Below are 18,403 nucleotides of genomic sequence, written 5' to 3'. Positions count from 1 at the left end.
TTTTAGTTTTTAGCTTGCTTTACCCGGAGGTCTTCTATCTGGTGAGTTGCAAGCGTGACATTTGCTGTGTTTTCAGCACCTGCCAACTTGGAAGCCAGGGTTTGTGCTCAGGACAGAGGCTCACAACCCACACTTTGTGGTGCACAATGCTGTCCCAGCTGGCATGCTTTCGTTCCTCAATGGTGCTAGACATTCGGTTACAAAGCAGCACTGCTCTACAAGTGCAGATTTCAATAGTCGTTCCTTTCCAAGCTGCTTTCAACTCTTATTTTATGTCAAAGGAGTGAGATTGGTATCATTAAATTCACCACTGTGGTTATTTTTCAATGAAAAAAAAAATTGGATTATTTTTGATAAAAAATAAAACTTTTTTCTTTTAAGAATCAAAATGCTTCTAATAAATAGGTTAAAATAGCATGTCTTTTATATATCTAGCATACATATGTTACAGCCCTAGATTTGTAACTTATTTTCCTTGGTGGATAAAAAGCAAAGGAAAGAACAAAAGAATTAATGTATTAGAACATGGGCATTAGTTGTAATTCAGTGTGGATGTGGGAAAAATTGTAGAATTTTTCTAAGATCCACATATGGGAATTGCCCAATGCTCAGAGTTTTGGCCTCTAACTTTGCCCACAAACTTTACATATTTTCCAAAGAAATATATTCCATCTACTTGCTTTCAGTAGCCAATTCCTTTGAAAACATTTCAGGTAGATTTAGTGATGTCTGTCTTCCCATAATCTGTTATAAGCAATTTTAAAAGGTTTTGCTTGGAAAAAAAAAAAAAAAAAGGTCTTTTCAGATGTAGAAAGAACACTGTGAAATGTGAGTGACTGGCTTTTAATACAACAGTGTGACAAAGAGGCGCAGTGGCTTTTAGAAGCTGAATGAAGGGGTTGGTATACAAGCATCTGCATACTGCTCTTGGGCCCAGTGTCTAACATGTCTGACATTTGTTTAGCTCACTTTGTTAGTCTAGATGAATTCCTATGGTCATTCTCTTACAGTTTTTTAGTGGTGTGCTTTTAGACATAGGTACTGAGCATTTACTGGCACCGACTCAAACTTCAAAGCTTAGCTCTTTATTGTTTGAACATCACATTGATCTGGTTCTAAAGGCATAAAAATAAAACACCCACTAACTGCTTTAGACACTCCTTAGTGCATATCAAAAGCAACCTTTACCCTCCTCTCCATAGATGTACTTAGGTGAACACTTCATTAACTTGTTGATACAAGTTATAGTTGGTTACACCCTTTCTTAATAAAATACACCCTTATTGTCTCCTGTTGCTTAAGAGCTTGGAATTGGGGAGCTGTAACAGTGATACTCAGCGAAGGATACGTGATGCATACTGTGCACACAAGCAGCCCTCAATTTGCTAGTCCTCCTTTTGGGGGAAAGCCAAAAGAACCAGTATTCCTTATCCCTGGGTCTCAGATTGGTTTTAGAGGAAGAGACTAAGTAATCCCTGAATTTTATACTTTCCGGGGTGTTGCATGGTCCTAATCAGGTTTGTATTTATTGAGGATAATGGCAGAGTTACAAGTGGTCATTTTTTTAGATTTGTGGGTTTATTTCTGAATTGGCCTGTGATTTGTGTTTAGGTGTCTGGTTGTATTGTAAATCTGGTTCTGATTTGGTTGATCGTTTAGGCATGAACAAAGGTAGACAGTTGAGCCCCCTCCCTCTTCCCGTTGCTGTTTACCCATTCTTAACATTCAGCTGACTGGGTTTGTAGCTATTTTGAATTTAACAAAACTTTAATACAACAACCTGGTGGACAGGATTTTATAAAGAGCCATCACATTTAGCATTAAGAAGCAAAGGTATGATAACCTTTATAGAGGACTGACATAAGCCTTAATGTGTAGGACTTTTTAGACTTGAAGATTCAGATTTAGACAACTCCATTGGTTAGCTCAGCTCCTTAAGCAGGAACTTTAGTCCTAGGCAAGGTCAAGAAAGGCTAAGAACCAGAAAAACAGGCTGTTTAGGGTTGGAAAAGGTGTTAGAGCAAAGGAGCCCATAACCCCCATCTTTGGAATTTCATGAGACTAACATGGTCCTGAAAGCAACAAGAATAATGGTTACAATAATTGTTTCCAGGCGTAGGACCCCTGGCATCTTGATTTTTTTTTAAGTTGACCTGATGAACTAGTAATTGCAGGGATAAACGGAATGTTTGCCAGCAGGAGTCACTCTAGGCCTCCCAATAAAAAGTTAGTGCATTAAATTCTAGTCTTACAGTGTTTGGAGGCTAAGGTGATAGTGCTGTGATAAGGTGGCTTTTCGGAAACGACCTTAAGTGTATTATAGCAGCCTCTGCTTTCCCCTAGAGCCTCCTTTTGACAGACTATGAGGTTCTTATGGCCCTTAACACTTTTTTTTAAAGGAAGTAATAAAGTATTATGGATGTAAGCATCTTTGTATTCTGTGTATTAGCACACTTTGACTTCTTTAGGGTAATCTACTATCACATCATCTCTCTGAGGTGAACAGACATTCTTTCTTCTGATGAGCAATCTTAATCTCATGGCAGAACCTCTGGCATGAACTGTGGTCAGTGTGAAAGAAGTTAGCTCATGCTTTTCTGAAAAGAATAGGTCCAGTGACAAACCGAAATATTTCAGCAATAGCCATGAAATATAAGTTTCCCAAGTGCACACAAACTCAAAAAGTTAATTGTTCATTTATGTTTGATACTGGGATTGCAACATTGGATTAAAACCAATTAAATGTTCCTCGAAGCAACAGAAAAGTTTCCTGATTTATGAATAGAACCATTCAAACGGCACAGACACAATCCATGTACAGTAATGAGGTGTTTTGTTTTTTTGGCAAAGGAGAACACAAAACAGGCATAAGGACTTAAAAAAAAAACAACCCAGAACTAAAAATCCCTCTTTGGATCAAGGTTAATGACACACATCAGCAGGAAGGAGTGATGGGAACTCTAGGGCTTCATTTCACAAGGAACGTAGTCCCCTCCCCCAGGTGAGCCGCACAATGAAAATACTCTGCTTCTTCTATCAGGGTTACATTCCTGCACTTAAGTCAACATCCTAAGTTACAGAACTAAACATGCCCTGCCTCTGCTTAGCAACCGCAAATCCCTCCTTCCCCAGTTGCATGTATTTTGGATGTGGCATCTGAAGTACAAATTCCTCTATTTCGATCGCACCAGAGTCAGGAACAGTGCTTTATTATCCGAAAGTGTGGCCGCTCCAGGCTTTCCTCCCCACCCCCTTGTGGTCATGTTCGCCGCAGATAGGATCATTTCTTTTAAACTGCAAAGCCTAACCCGGAAGCTGGCCGTCCGAAGCCCACGAGGCCTGGGTTTCGGTCCTGACTTGTGCGGGGCTACTTCTCGCGGGCCGGGCCTCTAGGGGTGAGGGGCGCGCGGTGCGGGTTCGCTGGACACCCGGCAGCCGGAGGCGCGCCGCTAGCCCCCCTCCCAACTCCCCGCCCACCGGCGGCTGCGCGCACTGCACCTCGTAGCAGCACGCCGGGCGCCCCGGCCGCGACGCCGCCCGCACAGCGCCACCGAGTTCACGCAGCCGCGGTCGGGCGGCCCGGCGGCGACGGCGGGCGCTGGCGGCCTGGCCGAGGCCGGTTAAAGGGACGAGTTGCAAACAGTTCAGGAAGTGACAAGTCGATTTCCTCCTCCTCTGGAGCGGCTCGGTACAAAGCGCTCGGCGCCGGCAGGAGAGCGTGCGCACGGCGGACGCGGGCGAGCAGCCCGGACGACTTGGCGAGCGCTAGCAGTGACGGCCCGCGTCCGGCGCGCACAGTAAGCGACCCGGCCGGGTGACCGCGCCTGGGGGCTGGTCCGGAGCGGGCTCGGTGCGTGCTCCCCGGCGCCGGCAGGGGAAGCCCGGCTCGCGTGCGCTGCGCTCGCTCTTTTCTTCCTTAATGCTCCCAGCTTTCTTCCCCCCCTTTCTCCTTGTTAGGCGGCGGGTCGGGTGGTTTCTACCGGCGCCTAGTCTCGCTCGCCCTGGTGCAGGCGTGAGACTTGTCAGCGCGCGGGCGGGGGAAGAGCAAACCTGGCGCTGCAGAAAAGTCTGCGCTCCGAGGGCCAGGCGGGCGGCCGCGGAGACGGCTGCGTCCGGAGCAGCCTCCCTCTCCGAGGCTCAACTTGAGCCCCAGCGGTGCAGCAGCGGAGGCGCTGAGCCCCGAAGTTCCGCATCGTTTGCAGACAACTCTTTTGTTCACGGAAGTTTACACCCGCCACCCCCTGGATGCGGGCGCGCAGGGACGACTCCAAGGCTGCCCGACTGGCCCGCGCGGTGTCGATGGGGGTGAGAGGGCGCTCTGCCTCGGGAGGGGAAGCAGGCGGCGTGGCCGCGGCCAGGGCTTGCGGAGTGGGGGTCTCCTGTGCCGGCGTGGTTTTTGCACATGGCGAAGAGGGCCGTCCGTCACAGGGTACTAGTCTAGTCACATTTTGTGTGTGTGTGCGTGTGTGCCAATCTTTGATTTGCGAGCCGGTGGGAGTCAGGTTCCTAACTAGGGGTTACTCTTGGTGGAACCGGGACGAACGAGACTTGGACACCCAGAATCCGAAGAGGGTCTGTGGTTTGAGTTGCCCCAAGTATTTTCTCGTGCACCCCCCCAGCTCGTCTTCTACCCCCAGGACTAGGGGAACAATGCTTGGGGTATGGGACAGGGCCCTGGAATTGCGTGGGCAGGCTTGCTATGGACCCTCGCCTTCGGACGCCCCCTGATGCCAGGCTTGCTCCTTCTGACCGCCGGGTTCATTAACACGTACTGTACTTAGTACCATGGCGAACAAAGAAAAGCTCTTTGCAGCATTTGGTGAATGGGATTCTGCCTCCTATAGGCCACACTCTTGAGTATTCCATACGGTAGGATCCGGACTCTGTGGTGTTGGGAAAGTGGCCCCCGCCGTGGGTTGCATTCCGGTCCTGGCCCCTGGGCAGGGCATTTGTAGTGCTGCCGCCACGGCTGTCGCCGCGGTGCTTGTCTCGCAGGAGTTGGTGCAGATGGGGCCAGGCGGATGGTTGTTCAACAGGAACAAATGTTTGTTGAATTGTTGGACGGTGGAGAAAAGGGACTGTTTTCTGTTGACTGCTTCGAGAGTTGGCATGGCATTGTTTATTGGCCCAGGAAGCCAGGCAAACGTCTTGTGCTCCTTCAGCATATTAGTAGACCTCCAAATGACATGCTAGCATATGTGTTCCCAGCAGTCTCTACGCCTGGAAGGGGGAATCCCTTTTTGCTGAATCCTGGACTCTAGTTTAGAAAGATGCGACTTGATTTGAGGCCCTGGGGGAAGAATGAAGCCTGCCCACCCGTGAAACTCATTCTTCAGGCTGGGCCAGGTTTTGGTTTCATTTTAATTTGTCCACTTAGCGGGGACTTATCTCAGTTACAGTCTTGACAGTGAGGTGAAGGTCTGGAGACATTTTTCCCCTTGCCCTGTGCTAGGTTAGCAGAAAACAGCTAACTTGTTCCAGGTGATAGGCCCCTGCTAGTGAAAGAAGGTTTGTGTCATAAGTTTAGTAACTGTAGTTGTAGACTTGGGTGAGCTGATCCAGCTTCGGGATGCTGTGGTAGGGAGGAAATCTAAGAGGCTTGGGGAATGCCTATGAGTTTCTCCCAAATGTCCACACAGGGAACAAGATCCTCTTAAGACCGGTTCAGAAAAGCTCTCCTCAAGGACTTGCTATTTTCCAAACCCTTAGAAGACCAGCTGGATGTGTGTTCATTTTAGCCCAAAGCAAGCATTCTGGAAAAGCTGGCCATGTGATTGCTGCAGAAGTGGACTTTAAGGTTGTTCAAGGCAGGATTAGTTCACTGTTTTGATTGATAATGGTCCTAATCAGTTTCTCCCCTTTATTTTCAGCATAGTAGGTATGTTATGGAAAGAGCTTTAGATAGGTACTTAAAAAGGTCACTCAAAGAACGCCTTACAGGAAGCTCTTCCTGGGCTGGCTGGCTTTCTCTCTCTCTGCCTTTGCCTCTGTCTCTGTCTCCCCCCCTCTCTTTCCCTCTCTCTATCTCTCCTTACCCCCTCTCTTTTCCTCTCTCTATCTCTCCTCACCCTCTCTTCTGTTCTTTCTTTTGTCCCATGTTGATTGGTATCCCCTAGGGTCCCCATCCTTTAGTTCTGTAGAAGATGATTTGCTTTCAGTGAGTCGCTTGAGCTGGTATCTCACCCATGATGGGAGATTAGCAAAGGCTGGCCTGGCCCCTAGCTTTGCTCTCCTTCAGGAAGGAGCTATGTTGAAATACTGTCAGCAGGGGACACTGTGGAGCAATCTGGTGCCTGCAGAGCTCTTTAAAATGCACACCCTTCTCACCCACTCCACTCCAGCCAGCGCTGAGGGCTGAGGGTTGGGTCCACTGTCTCGGTTGATGTGGCGTTCGGGCGAGAGACTTTCTAGGGTTAAATTATGCACAGTATGGAAAACTTGTTTGTGCCCCTAAGGGAGAAAGAAAAAAAAAAAAAGACTGAAACAAACACTCAGGCCAGCACAGCCCCCACATCGCCACCACCACCATGCACACCTCTCTGATGTGTAATAAAAGAAACCTGCAGGCATAATTTGTTATGTAATATGCTGATAGTACAAGTTTTGGTTTTAGATAGAAACCAGATGTGGACAGACGATGTTTAATTGATCTGGCAATGAGGGGAGGGGGTGTTAATAGATTAAGTAGTCCTGCAACCCCCAAAGGTGGTTTGTTTTTGTTTTAACTTGTGGGGATAGCCCCAATCTCAGGGCCTCCTTGAGGTTTTTCTGCCTCTCTGCCCTTGCTTTGCTGCAGCTGTCCTTTTTGTCAGACTCCTCCTCTCTCGAAAGAACCGGTTTGTTGCCAGCATGAAGCACATGGCTGGGTCTGGCTGGGTTCAGCGCCGCTTAGTTTTGCTGGGCTCCATTCCTCCTCTCCTCATCCAGCTGCTTCCCTGCCCTCCACGCTGTGAAACAGAGAATGGCCCAGAGACATGGGTGCTGCCAGAAATGCTGACTGCTCTCCTTTCTTAAACACTGGCCCAGAGGAGTTTGGGTTCACACTTGTTCAGCGAATACCTTTTCCCCAAACTTACTGTCCTCCTCTGATTAATTTCTGTTTGTTTCCTGCCTCACTCTATGAAGGCGTTTTATTTTTTTTTTTCTACACACCCCAGTCATCTTTATTATTCTCCAGGGTTGGGGACTGCTTAGTAATCGCTGACCCCATTAACAGCAGCTTCATTGCTTGCTGGGATGTGAACTTTGGAAGCAAACCCAGAGGCTTAGATATGCTGATGTGCCCTGAGACTTGCTTAGAAAATTTTTGTTTTAGTGCAGTTTACATTAACATGATTAATGACCACGCCACTGAAAAGTCTATATTCAAAAGCAGTTTCCATTCCCTAGGGTTCTTCATATGGCAAATTTTCTTTGCCAAATAACATTCTTTTAAAGGTAACCTCTGACTTAATGCAGACCTCTAGTGCACATGGTTTTGGCTGAAGGTTTGGCCTTTGTACGATCGGGGTGGTGGTTTTGATGGCGTCTGTCTTAATCTTAAGGAACCCGGGTCAGGGGGAATCTGTATTCTTGTTTAAGAAAATGTTCTGAGGTTCTGAGCAGAAGTCAATGCTTTGCTGATAAAATGGGAGAAACTTGGCTTCCAGGATGTTTTGGAGGGGGTGCTGGGAGGCTGGAGCCAAGGACAAAGTTGTCCCCCACCCCCAAGTGAATGGAGATACTTGAGCTTTTCTGAAAAAAAAAAAAAAAAAAAAAAAAAAAAAAAAAAAAAAAAAGAAATAGAGATGTCCTTGGTCGTCCTCTCCCAACCTCCCCCCATGGTAGTTGTTAAATGCCAATTGATTGAGAGGGAAAATGCTGATGGGTGGGTCTGAAAGCAGCCTTAGGAACCCGAGAAAATAAAAACACATTTGAAGGACCCTGGAAGATTTTGCATTTCAAAGGGTCTACCTTGTAGACTTTCACATCACGTCAGGGGTTACAGAAGAAGTGTGACAGGCACCCCCACTCTTTTAACCCGTCTCTCTCTCCTGCTGTGGGGGCTGGAGGGGAAGCTGCCTTTTGCATGGGGGGATGGGAGCAGCGTGGCCAGATCTTGCTGGGACATCATGGAAACAAGAGCATCTCTGAGGCATTCGTGACTCTCTAGGGGGGGCTCTTTCCACTGTATCGCTCTCAGGCGAGTGACAGCAAATTATGTTGGTAAACAACCCATTTGACCCCAGGATGGGGTGGCAGGCCAACATTTGACTCTTCCGCTTGCTCTTTTCCCTCTCCCATTATACAAAGAAGCAGATTCCCTCCCAGTGCTGGTATACTGCCCCCAGGTCTGTAGGCCAAAAGATGCTGGCTGGTGTGAGACTCTAAACAACACCCGTGGTGTGTGGAAGGCACTCCCTGAGCCTGGCCTCCTCGTGCACAGCCAGCCTGCACTTAGGCTGAAGAAGCTGAGGCTCTGGGAGTTCAGGTACCTGGTGCAGGGCCACACACAGCTGGAAGGCAGAGAAGCCAGTAGCACCAGCTGAGCCGAAAAGCAGGCTTTTCGGCTATCAGTATGTCACAAGCTAGAGGCACTAGGTTCTGTTTTATCTCAAAGGATAAATTTTGTTTAGTCTTGTTAGGACAACAGCAAAACTTACAAATTTTAACTGCCTCTTTCTCCCTGCTTCTCCCTTTCCTATGCTCCTGATCCCTTCTTTTCTTTAATTGAACTCTTTAGTTCTATCTTCTGCAGGCCCCAAAGCAGGGCCTTAGCTGGGGAGACTGAGATGCTTTGCTTGAACTTTACAAAAGACAGATTCACAAGAAAATGTAATTATTCCCAATGACCTTCTGGGGGAAACAGGAAGTAAATCTGGCAGCTCCAGCCTCACCATTTGTTCAGATTCCATATTTTTTTCCCACTCAAGAGATTGTTAAGAGGCTTTCCAAAGGCGTGTGGGCATTTTTTTTTTTTTTTAATACTAGCTTTTTATTTTTTTGCATTTGTAATTCAGACCTCTCAAAGTAAATTGTTTTGTGGTGCTTTTGCCTTGCCACCCCAGGTTTGTACAGTATCATATTTTGTTTACATGTCTGAAGTAATCAGAGAACCCAATTGCACATCTTCCAGCACAGGGGAACTGGGTCTGCCCCTGCCAGGGCTGGGCAGACACTCCTCACCCCAGACAGATGGTTCAGCATAGGCCGGTCCCAGTGTGTGGATGTGCTGTTGGGGGAGTGGCCTCCAGCAAGGCCTGCCTGGCTAGGTCTCCCAACCTTTCTTTCTCTTAAGAGTTTGTGCGGGGAGGGCTAGCTCCCTGTGTACTGAGTTTCTAGATGGCAGGGAAGTAGTCCTCATGTGTGGCTGTGAATTACTTACCGTAGAGGTTTCAAAAACAAAACAAAACAAAACAAAAAATCCAGTTGCCCGGACTCAGGCCTGATTATGTCAGGACTTCTGAGAATAGCTGGGTTTGGGGGCAGGGGGGAAGGACTCAAGCCCTGGTATTTCTAACGTTTGTGAGCTGATTCTGTTGGCGGGGCAGACTCCACCACACTTTGGTCTCTTTCGAAGGGGATTAGGAGCCTTCTCGTGCAGGAGTGGAGCAAAGCTTTTGGAATTTTCCACTGCTACCTGGTCCCTGTGAAGAAGAATCTGAAAGGTACCTACCTCTGGGCGAAGTGCCTGCTGTGGATGTCACCCAGAGAGTTCCCGTTTCTGTTGTGCCTACCCAGTCCCTGCTCAGGGTTCCTGAGATCTCTGAGCTGGAGAGGGCAGGAGGCTGCCCAGGTTGTTTACAGGGTAGTTCTCAAGGAGTTTTTTTTTCCCCTTCACATTCTTGAGGCGTAACCCAGGATGCACCCCTCAGTTTCAGGGGAAGCAAGATGCAATTTATTTAGGTCCAGGGCACATCTCAGTAATCTTCTCATGAAAACGAGGGTCAGACCTGGTTGTACCTCACAGCTCAGAACTGTTCATAGGATTACAATGTGTGGAGCTGGCCAGAGGCCTTGAAGAGTGAGAGCTTCTCTGATCTCCCAGTTTTAGACGGAGATCTAGAAGAGAGACCCAGTACTCTGGATACACGGTGGAAGTAAGGTGACTCCTGAGATCACGTTCCAGTCCCGAGAGGAATAAGACTGTACCTGTATAGCCGTCACCCTACCGCTGTGATCTAGTCACCTGGGCTCTCATCTCTGCCTCAGGCCATCTGCTTTCACACAGGTCAGCAGGTTGACCTAATCACTGCCATTTGGGGATCTTCAGCCAATCAGGGCATGCTCACTTGCTCTAGGGTAATGGTTCCTGCCATTTTTTGCCTCTCTGCCCGTGCATGCTCACCTCAGCTGAAAGGTGGATGATTCGATTGTGCTCAGCAGGTACTCTACACTGTGAGATGGGTCTGGATGGAAAGGCCAGAAGCCTGGGCAAAATGGGCTCCATGAAAAAGGTCTTAGCCTCTTGGCCCCTAAGTCTGTGTGGCAGTGAGTGAGGTTAGTTCGAGCCTAGTATAGGGCAGGGAGAGGGGGACTTCTCCACGGCAGGTTTTCCCACATTTATCCTGCAGACATTGACTGGGCCTTGCTGAATGTCCAGCTTGGAGGTGGGTGCCTTACTTCTTCATTAGTTTACTTGCTGCTCATCGTACTGGCCCCATGTTATTGTCGAGAGGAATCCCTTGCCCTCTTGAGAAGGTGGTTGGGATTTGATCTCAGCTTTGTACCTCTACCATGCCATACCTTACCCACCAGTGCAAAGGAAACAGGCTTTCTGCTATAAGCATCATGCACTCCTGTCAGGAAGGGCCTTGTATAGCCATGTGGTCGGTTGCTTCTGTCTCTGCTCTGTTCACCTTGTCCTATGGAGGCCATATTCCCTCTCAGGCTGAAGCGTAAAGTGGCCCTGCTGGATAAAGCATAGCTGGAAGAGGCCTTGCTTGCTCTGACAGTCACACTGGCTGGGGGCCTGGAGTCAGAGGGAGGCCCAAGGGTCTTGCTGCATGTTTAGAGGTGAAAGCTAATGTCAGTTGCTGCTAGCCATTGTCTGAGTGAGGGGAGGGAGTCTCTCTCCTGGGGTCAGTGAGTGGGGTGTGTGTGTGTCTGTAGTTTTGTGTCTTTAAAAGGTGTAGAGAATTCAGGGTAGTTCCTTTGGCATAGTTCTAGGGACTGGGCCCTGGGAACTATGTCTCCATGAAGTCCCTCTGGCAGTCATGTGACTTTCCCAGTTGAAAGGTAGTGGGTATTGTACTACTTCCTAGCTGGGCCTAACTTGTCTGCTATGGCCCTTGGGCCTCAGGCTCCACAGCCTGTTAGCATGGCTCCAGTGTTTTAGGAGGATCAGTTGAAGGTGTGTGTGTGTGTGTGTGTGAGAGAGAGAGAGAGAGAGAGAGAGAGACACTCCTGACAAAAGGAGTTGGTGCCCTGAGGAGATGACTGGCAGACAGAGGTTCTGTTAGGTCCAGGGCAGTCCATTTGCCAATCAGGCATTGAGAAGAACCGGTGACTGTTCGTTATCACAGGAACTTGGAGCAAAGTATAGGTGAAACTATTCCCATGCAATTTCAGGCAAAGACAGTATTCATCTCTGGGATCAGTGCCAAGTTGAGATCCACAGTCTGCTGTATGCTGACCGTGAGCAGGTGACTCTGCCTCCTTGGCTTTTCATCTGCATTGTGATAACCTTCACCCTGTGGGGTGGGGATACCTAGAGCTCAATGGCCAGTAGTGGCAAATGTCCTTGGGAGGACAGTCGGAGGAATCCTGGGCTCACCTGGCAAAGGACACAGTGCAGAGCAGGGAGGCCTTGAGCTGAGCTCTCCTGAACAGGCCTTTAATCTGGCCCAATATTTCCTGCTTATGGCTTTTTCAGGAAGATGAGTTGAAAGTTTGCATTATAATTTAGTTTTTAGTGTGTGTTTTTTAAACAAGAGTTAAAAGTAGTGAAATCTTTTAATCTTTCTCTTTCAGAAACTAAATCAATGTTTACCAAAAGTAAATTCGCTTCATTAATAAAAAAATAAATGTATGTAAGAATGATGACGATGTAGTCTCAGGATCTTGGCTCCTCTGGGTTTGACCACCTTGAGTGGATTCTCTAGAAACTTTGGGTGTGGCTATCTGGGCAGATGGTGAGGGGCTCATTTATCACTTCTCAGGTGTGGTGTCAGAGTTCACAGTTGATATCACTGTAAAAAGAACTTTTATTCACATGTTTCAGTTGTTGAGTGCCTCTGCTAACGTAGGCCTAGTCCCGGAAGCTTCTAGCCTCCGTACAATCTAACCTAGGCCTAGAATGTTTTCAGCCTCTAAGATTTACTGCTGAATGAGCTCACCCTTTCTTGTTCTTACTGAGTTCTGGGCTGGCTGGTTCAACTCAGCTGTTCTGGCTCAGACTCCTCTTCCAGTTAACTTACTCAATCTGGCTTTTCTCCCCACCTCTGAATTGCTCTGCTTGGCCTCAAACTAACTCCAGCAATCTGCTTTACTCCCCTGGCTCCTTCTCATTCTCTGGCTCTTTTGGTCTTCACCCGAGTTCTCTCTCTCCCAACTTGTCTTTCTATTATTGTCCCAGTAAAACTGCCTCCTCTCTCTCTTCCGTACTGCTTCCTTAAGTAGCTTCCTTGTACTCCCTGTTCTTGTGAGAGTTGGGCGTTTTCTCTTCTGTCAAATCTTTCTCTGATTCATCATTTTTTCTGCCACTCAATTAAACATCACTTTCAAACATGGGTGCTTCCTTTTACAAACTAACTTTACCTTCATTGTTTGGGATTAAATTGTACCACCCACTTAGGCGTGGACCTAAGCTCTTCTTTACCTGAAACTTGCTCTATATCAGGCTGGCCTTGAACTCAGATCTGCTTGCCTCTGTCTCCTGGATTAAGGGCATGTTTGTATTTCATGGAGATCACACAGACCTAGAAGGTCTTTGGATGTGATCTCTTGCCAGAACAGCCATGATCTTAATTAAAAGTCCTCTACATATTACTGATAGGTGATCCTTTTCTCTGTGGGGCATGGGCTCTGACAATGAGTAGCACCCTCTTAGTGCAGGTGTGTGGTTCAGTTGGAGCACTCTCCCCAGTTCTTCTAGGAACCCCCCCGCCACACACACACCAAGAGACTGAGCATGACTACAGTCTCTTCAAGGAACAAGGGTTCACCTAAGCTTGTGAGCCCTTTATCCAGTGATACAGCAGAGCCTGCATCCTTGGAACGCTTCTGTTGGTGTAGGCTGCCTAGTTCCTGTTTGTGTGAGTGGGTCCATGTATGCACATGTGCATATTCGTGTGGAGACCAGAGGTCAACCTTGGGTGTTGTTCCTCAGGAACCATTCTGGGCATGGAGCTCAGGTTGGACCTTATCACTGGCCCTGGCCTGCCCATTTCTAGCACTTCTGGTCCCTGTGTCTCAGTAGTATTACTTTACTGTCAGCCATAACTCACCTTCCTGTAGGGAGAACAGAGTAAACAGTTCTTTTCTCTTTCTGTTTTCCCCTTCCTTCCTTCCTTCCTTCCTTCCTTCCTTCCTTCCTTCCTTCCTTCCTTCCTTCCTTCCTTCCGTTTGTTTGTTTTGTGATCTCAAGCTCATTATGTGTTTTTAGGCTGGCTTTGTGGTCCTCCTGTATCAGTGTCCAGGAAGAGTACTAGGACTATAGGTGTCTCCCACCATGCCCATCCAAGTAGAGATCTGAAATTTTCTGCTGACACCCCTTGACAGAGGAAGACTTATTTATAGGATTTGGGGGAAGGTGTCTGGTTCCATGCAATGGCAGCTCTTCCCCTTGGGGGCTGGCCTTTATCTTCTGTCCATGTGTACCTTCTTCCAACCTGTCACTGCTTTCATGGAAAGTACACACCCTGCCTGCCATAGTAATGGTACAAGGGCTCAACTGAGTTTGTCAGATCTGGTAAATACCTGTCTGACACACTATTAGGCTACAAAGAGCTTAGAGCTAAGAACATCAAATCCTAGCTTCACAGTGGGCTTGGGTTATGGTAGTCAATTAGTAGTTGCTTATGGAGCACCTACTGAGTGCCACGCAGTGTGATTACTGTAGTGGAGATGTGTAGACACAGGCACTCATTGAGATTCATAAAATTCTGCAGATGCCATTGGAAGGTTACCTGGATCCAGCTGAAGGGCAGAGGCCAGGCCACCTTCTTGAAGGAGGTGGCATTTGATTTGAATCTTAGGGATGAACAGGGAAATGGACAGATGAAGGGTAGACATGAAGCCTGGAGAAGTTGTCTGTGCAAAAGGCAGTAATTACAGGAAACTTTTTCTTGGACACTCAGGGCTTTGGGCACCAGGGTGAGAAATGTGTAGGTGGGAAAAGCTAGGCTGGTGAAGGCCAGGGTGGCTGTGTAGTACCAAGCAAAGGGGTCTGGACTTTAAGCTCCCAAGGGTTGGGAAATGGGAATGCCAAGCTGATGCTTGCAGGCTTGGAGGCCACTGTGTGACCTGGGAGGGATGTGGTCCACTAAGGCAAGGAGCAGGTGAGGGCCAAGAGTCAGCATCAAGGGGTTAGATTCCACTTGATGAATAAGATCAGTTTACACTGGAGCTAGGCCTGCCTGTGTAGCTATCTGTGCAACTCTGGCATGCAAGCCAAAGGCTGTGGGGTCCATCTTCTCCAGTAGGCTCCACTGGGTACTATGTTTTTAGTATGCTACTGACTGAGGGTCTTGCCCTTTTGACCTTGGAGAAGGCTATCCCTGCACTGCCTGTGTGACCAGAGTGACACGGTCTAGTTTATATTAGTCACAGTGAGCATTCAATGGGGTACCTGGGATTTTCAGGGGCACCTTACTTCTTAGCCGTGCCTGTACTGTAACAGTGTGTTTCAGCCCGGCATGGATTACAGAAGTCTGACTCACTGTAAAACAGCCCCCACCCCACCAGCACCAACGGGAAAAAGCACCTCATCGTGTTGATGTGATTGGAAAGGAGCTTCGGTGCCCCTTGGGCTCTGTCGAAGCATGTTCTCCGAGGGTGGGGGAGTTGCTGACACAGGCACTGGGAAGTGGCCTGCCCAGGTCACCTGACTGCTGGCGGTTGGCCCTCCTGAGCCTCATTGCCCTCAGATGCCAGCCCAGATTCCAGGCCCGGTTGACTGTGTGGCATGTGACTCTGGCCCAGAGGAGGAGAAGGAAGAAAAATAAGAAAAATGGCCGAGGAGGCATCGGCCCAGCAGCCCCAGCTCGGCCTTTGGGTGTCTCTTCTAAGCCCTCTAGGGTTTGCCCATCAGCACTGCTCCTGAGGTGGGATTGGGCAGTGAGCCTCCTGATCATCTAATTTCCAAGAAGGCTGACAATGGCCTTGACCCATTCCAGGGAAGGGAGAAGACAGATTGGGCCTAGCTGAGCCTCCATTGGCCCAAAGGTGAGCTGCGCACTGCGAGGAAAGGATGATGTGGCCAGAATAGGAGACCATGTGGATAGGTTAGCCAGGCTACTCAGTGTGGTAGGCCACAACTGAATGGGGTGTACCTTGCTTTGGGGAAATGCTTTTTCTTTCCTTTAGGTTGTGTGAATTTTAGGCATAGCCTTGCGTGTTGTCGAAAGGCTGCAGGAAGTCACAGTTACGTGGCATGATTCTCACTCTGCTACATAAGTGAGCAGCCAGCACTCTGCTCTCTTCCCCTGCAGAGCTTCCGGGCCTACTAACTTCCTGCTGGGCTTTGAACCAATGTGACATGCCTGACCCAACCCAGTCCTCCCCCTGTATTCGGGAGAGAACAGCCAAGCACAGACACTCCAGTTTTTTGGGAAATTAAAGGTGGGAAGGGATAGTGATGTCAGACATTGCTGGGCTTCAAGTCCTCCCGGAGACAGAGGGCCTAGTTTTCAGTGTTGTGTTGAGGAGAGGGTTGAGCCCCATTGCTGCTCCCTGAGAGGCTGAACGCCCACTTCTCAGTTGGCCTTTGTTTAGTTCTGGGGGCCAGGCCGCTTGTTGCTGCTGGTGCTGGGGTTGGATTTGTGGCCATGGAGAAGGCGGTGTTCCTAGCGACCTTTTCTTTGGTTGCTGATAATCATGGTAGATAGAGCGAGGAGAGGAAAAAGGACAGACAGTGAGCGGCCCCTTGTGTCCAGGTAGAACTAAAGCTCAGTCACAAGTAGAATAAGAAACGAGCTTTCACTCAGTTCCTGGTGGAGCTGGCCTGACCCTGTGGAGATTTGTGTGTCTCTGGAAGGCATTGCAGAGAGCAGTGGCCACAGACGGGACAGCAGTTTTCCATTTTGGAGGCCTCGTGGGAAGGGGGTGCTGTGGTCAACAGCCTGAATTCACTGGTTCTCTGGGATACCAAGTGTCATGTGATCCTGCACGGTGGAAGGTAGCTACCATAGAAAGGTGTTCCTGCGGTTACTGGTGATGGCATAGAGTCCGGAACAGTACCTAGGGGCACTAGGTACTGATGTTGTAGAATCTTAAGATGCTTTTGGCTATTTCTTTTTAAAAACTTGTTTTTATTTTATGTGTATGAGTGCCTATGTGTATATGTATGTGCCTGGTATCTGTGGAGGCCAGAAGAGGGCCTCAAATCCCCTGGAACTGGAGTTACAGGTGGTTGCAACCTGCCAGGTAGGTGTTGGGAACTGAGCCCATATCCTCTGCAAGAGCAGCAAACGTTCTTAACCACTGGACCATCTCTCCAGCCCTGACTCTGTGCTTTCATGTGATTTCTTCAACTGAAACCCAAGATTAGTACAAAGATGCAGTTGGTCAGGCAGTTGTTTGGTAGGGACATTTGGGGTGACTGAGAACAAGAGATCCTGGAGAAGAACCAAGAACCTGGGAGGCCCAGTCCTGTTTTCTCTAGTCCTGCCCTTGGATTACATTTGACCTTGGGTACTGGTTGTAGCTTAGTTCTCTGTAGACTGGGAATCTACAGTAGAATAACAGTAGATACATATGAGTCAGATCCCTCAGGACTTTCCTGCTTTCATTTAGTCCACAGGGACCCTTTGGTGCTTGTCTCTCATGGTTATGGCCTGATAGAACTCAGCACTTAAAGTGGGGGGTGGGGGCCCAGGTTACAGTCCTCTTTTAATCCCTCTAACCACCTTGAGAGGAGAGAGAGAGAGAGAGAGAGAGAGAAAGAGAGAGAAAGAAAACAAGTGTGTGTATGTGTGTGTGTGTGTGGTGTGTGTGTCAGACCCAGAGCCCCATACATGAGCCAGCCTGTGCTCTATTACTGAGTCATATCCTCAGTGTTATTGACACTTTTAAGAAAGTAAAGAATTTAAGGTCCAGCAAGGTGCGGTGGTGTACGCCTGTAATCCCAGCACTCGGAGGCAGAGGCAAGCGGATCTCTGTGAGTTCAAGACCAGCCTGGTCTACAGATCGAGTCCAGACAGACAAGGCTACACCAAGAAACCCTGTCTCAGGGGGCTAAAAAGAAGAAAGAAAAAAAAGACTTTAAGGTTCAGTAAGATGCCTGGGTCATCCAGCTGGCAGTCAGGAGTCCTAAGGCTTGAACTCCCAACCCTGTACTCTGTCAGGAGTTGGCAAACTGTACAGATGACAAAATCTGGCCTGCTACTTGTTTTTATAAATAAAGTTATGTTGGAGGACAGCCACAACCATTTCTTTAAAAAAAAAACATTTATTTTTACTATTTTCAGTTATGTGTAGGTGTGAATGTCTGTCTGCATGTGGGTGTGTGCACATGGGTGCAGCCACCCTCAGAAGCCAGAGGATCCCTTGGAGCTGGAGTCACAGACAGCTGTGAGCCATCTGACGTGGCTGTTGGGGATCAAACTCAGGGCTCCTGGAAAAGCAGCAAGTGCTCTTCACCACTGAGCCCTCTCTCTAACAGCAGCCACACCATGGCTATGGCTGCCTTCAAGTTGATGTAGCAGGTTATAGACCAGATGGTCTGTGAGGCCTAAACTGTTTACTGCCTGGCCTATACAGAGAGTCCTAACCTTTTCTTTATATGACACTCCATACTCCAGATTGCGCTGGTCAGGGTGGTAATCACAGGACACGTGAAACCAAACGGAATACAAAATTCGGTCATTAAGAAACATTGGCCACTGTGCAAGTGGCCACTGGGAGTCATTTCAAAGCATGAGCATGCAACCTTGTCCTCCATGCAGACTGTTTCATCAGGTAGGAAGGCTCTAGTCTTGTCTCCCAGTGTGTGGGGAATCTAAATGTCAGAGAACCAGAAGTGCAGAGGAGACAGTCTGGTCGGAGGATGGACACCCAGAGCTCCTTAGCCTAAAGACACAGAATTAGAAATGAGCTCATTTCCTCTGAGGGCTCTGGAAATATCTGTCCAGGCAGAGGGAACCCAGGCTGATGTTCAGTGCTCTGACCTGTGACCCTGTAAATAGTCTATAGCCCTGCTGTTCTTCAGACTGTAACCCCAACTCCTCCCTCTTAGCTCAGAGTTCCCCCAAGCCCTCTGGCC

General features: G+C 48.4%; 2 protein-coding genes across 6 annotated transcripts in view; both read left to right on the top strand.

Annotated features, from left to right (window-relative positions):
- The window catches only part of Eef1akmt2 (EEF1A lysine methyltransferase 2), a 35,769-nt gene extending 35,741 nt beyond the window's left edge, over positions 1-28 (top strand). Inside the window, exon 8 of the mRNA XM_060381276.1 lies at positions 7-28. Coding sequence (XP_060237259.1) covers positions 7-13 — 7 coding nt within the window. The 3' untranslated portion in view covers positions 14-28. The remainder of the gene's footprint in view (positions 1-6) is intronic.
- A 2,762-nt stretch (positions 29-2,790) lies between these two features.
- The window catches only part of Fam53b (family with sequence similarity 53 member B), a 103,876-nt gene continuing 88,263 nt past the window's right edge, over positions 2,791-18,403 (top strand). The window contains exon 1 of one of the 5 annotated variants that reach the window (XM_021636548.2): positions 2,791-3,797. The gene's annotated coding sequence lies outside the window, so the exon portion shown is untranslated. The other 4 variants (XM_060381255.1, XM_021636549.2, XM_060381256.1 and 1 more) reach the window with 4 other exon arrangements.

This window comes from Meriones unguiculatus, chromosome 1 (genome assembly GCF_030254825.1).
Source record: "Meriones unguiculatus strain TT.TT164.6M chromosome 1, Bangor_MerUng_6.1, whole genome shotgun sequence".
Lineage (NCBI taxonomy): Eukaryota > Metazoa > Chordata > Mammalia > Rodentia > Muridae > Meriones > Meriones unguiculatus.
Note: the sequence above shows the minus strand (reverse complement) of the source record. Positions and strands in the feature narration are given on the sequence as shown.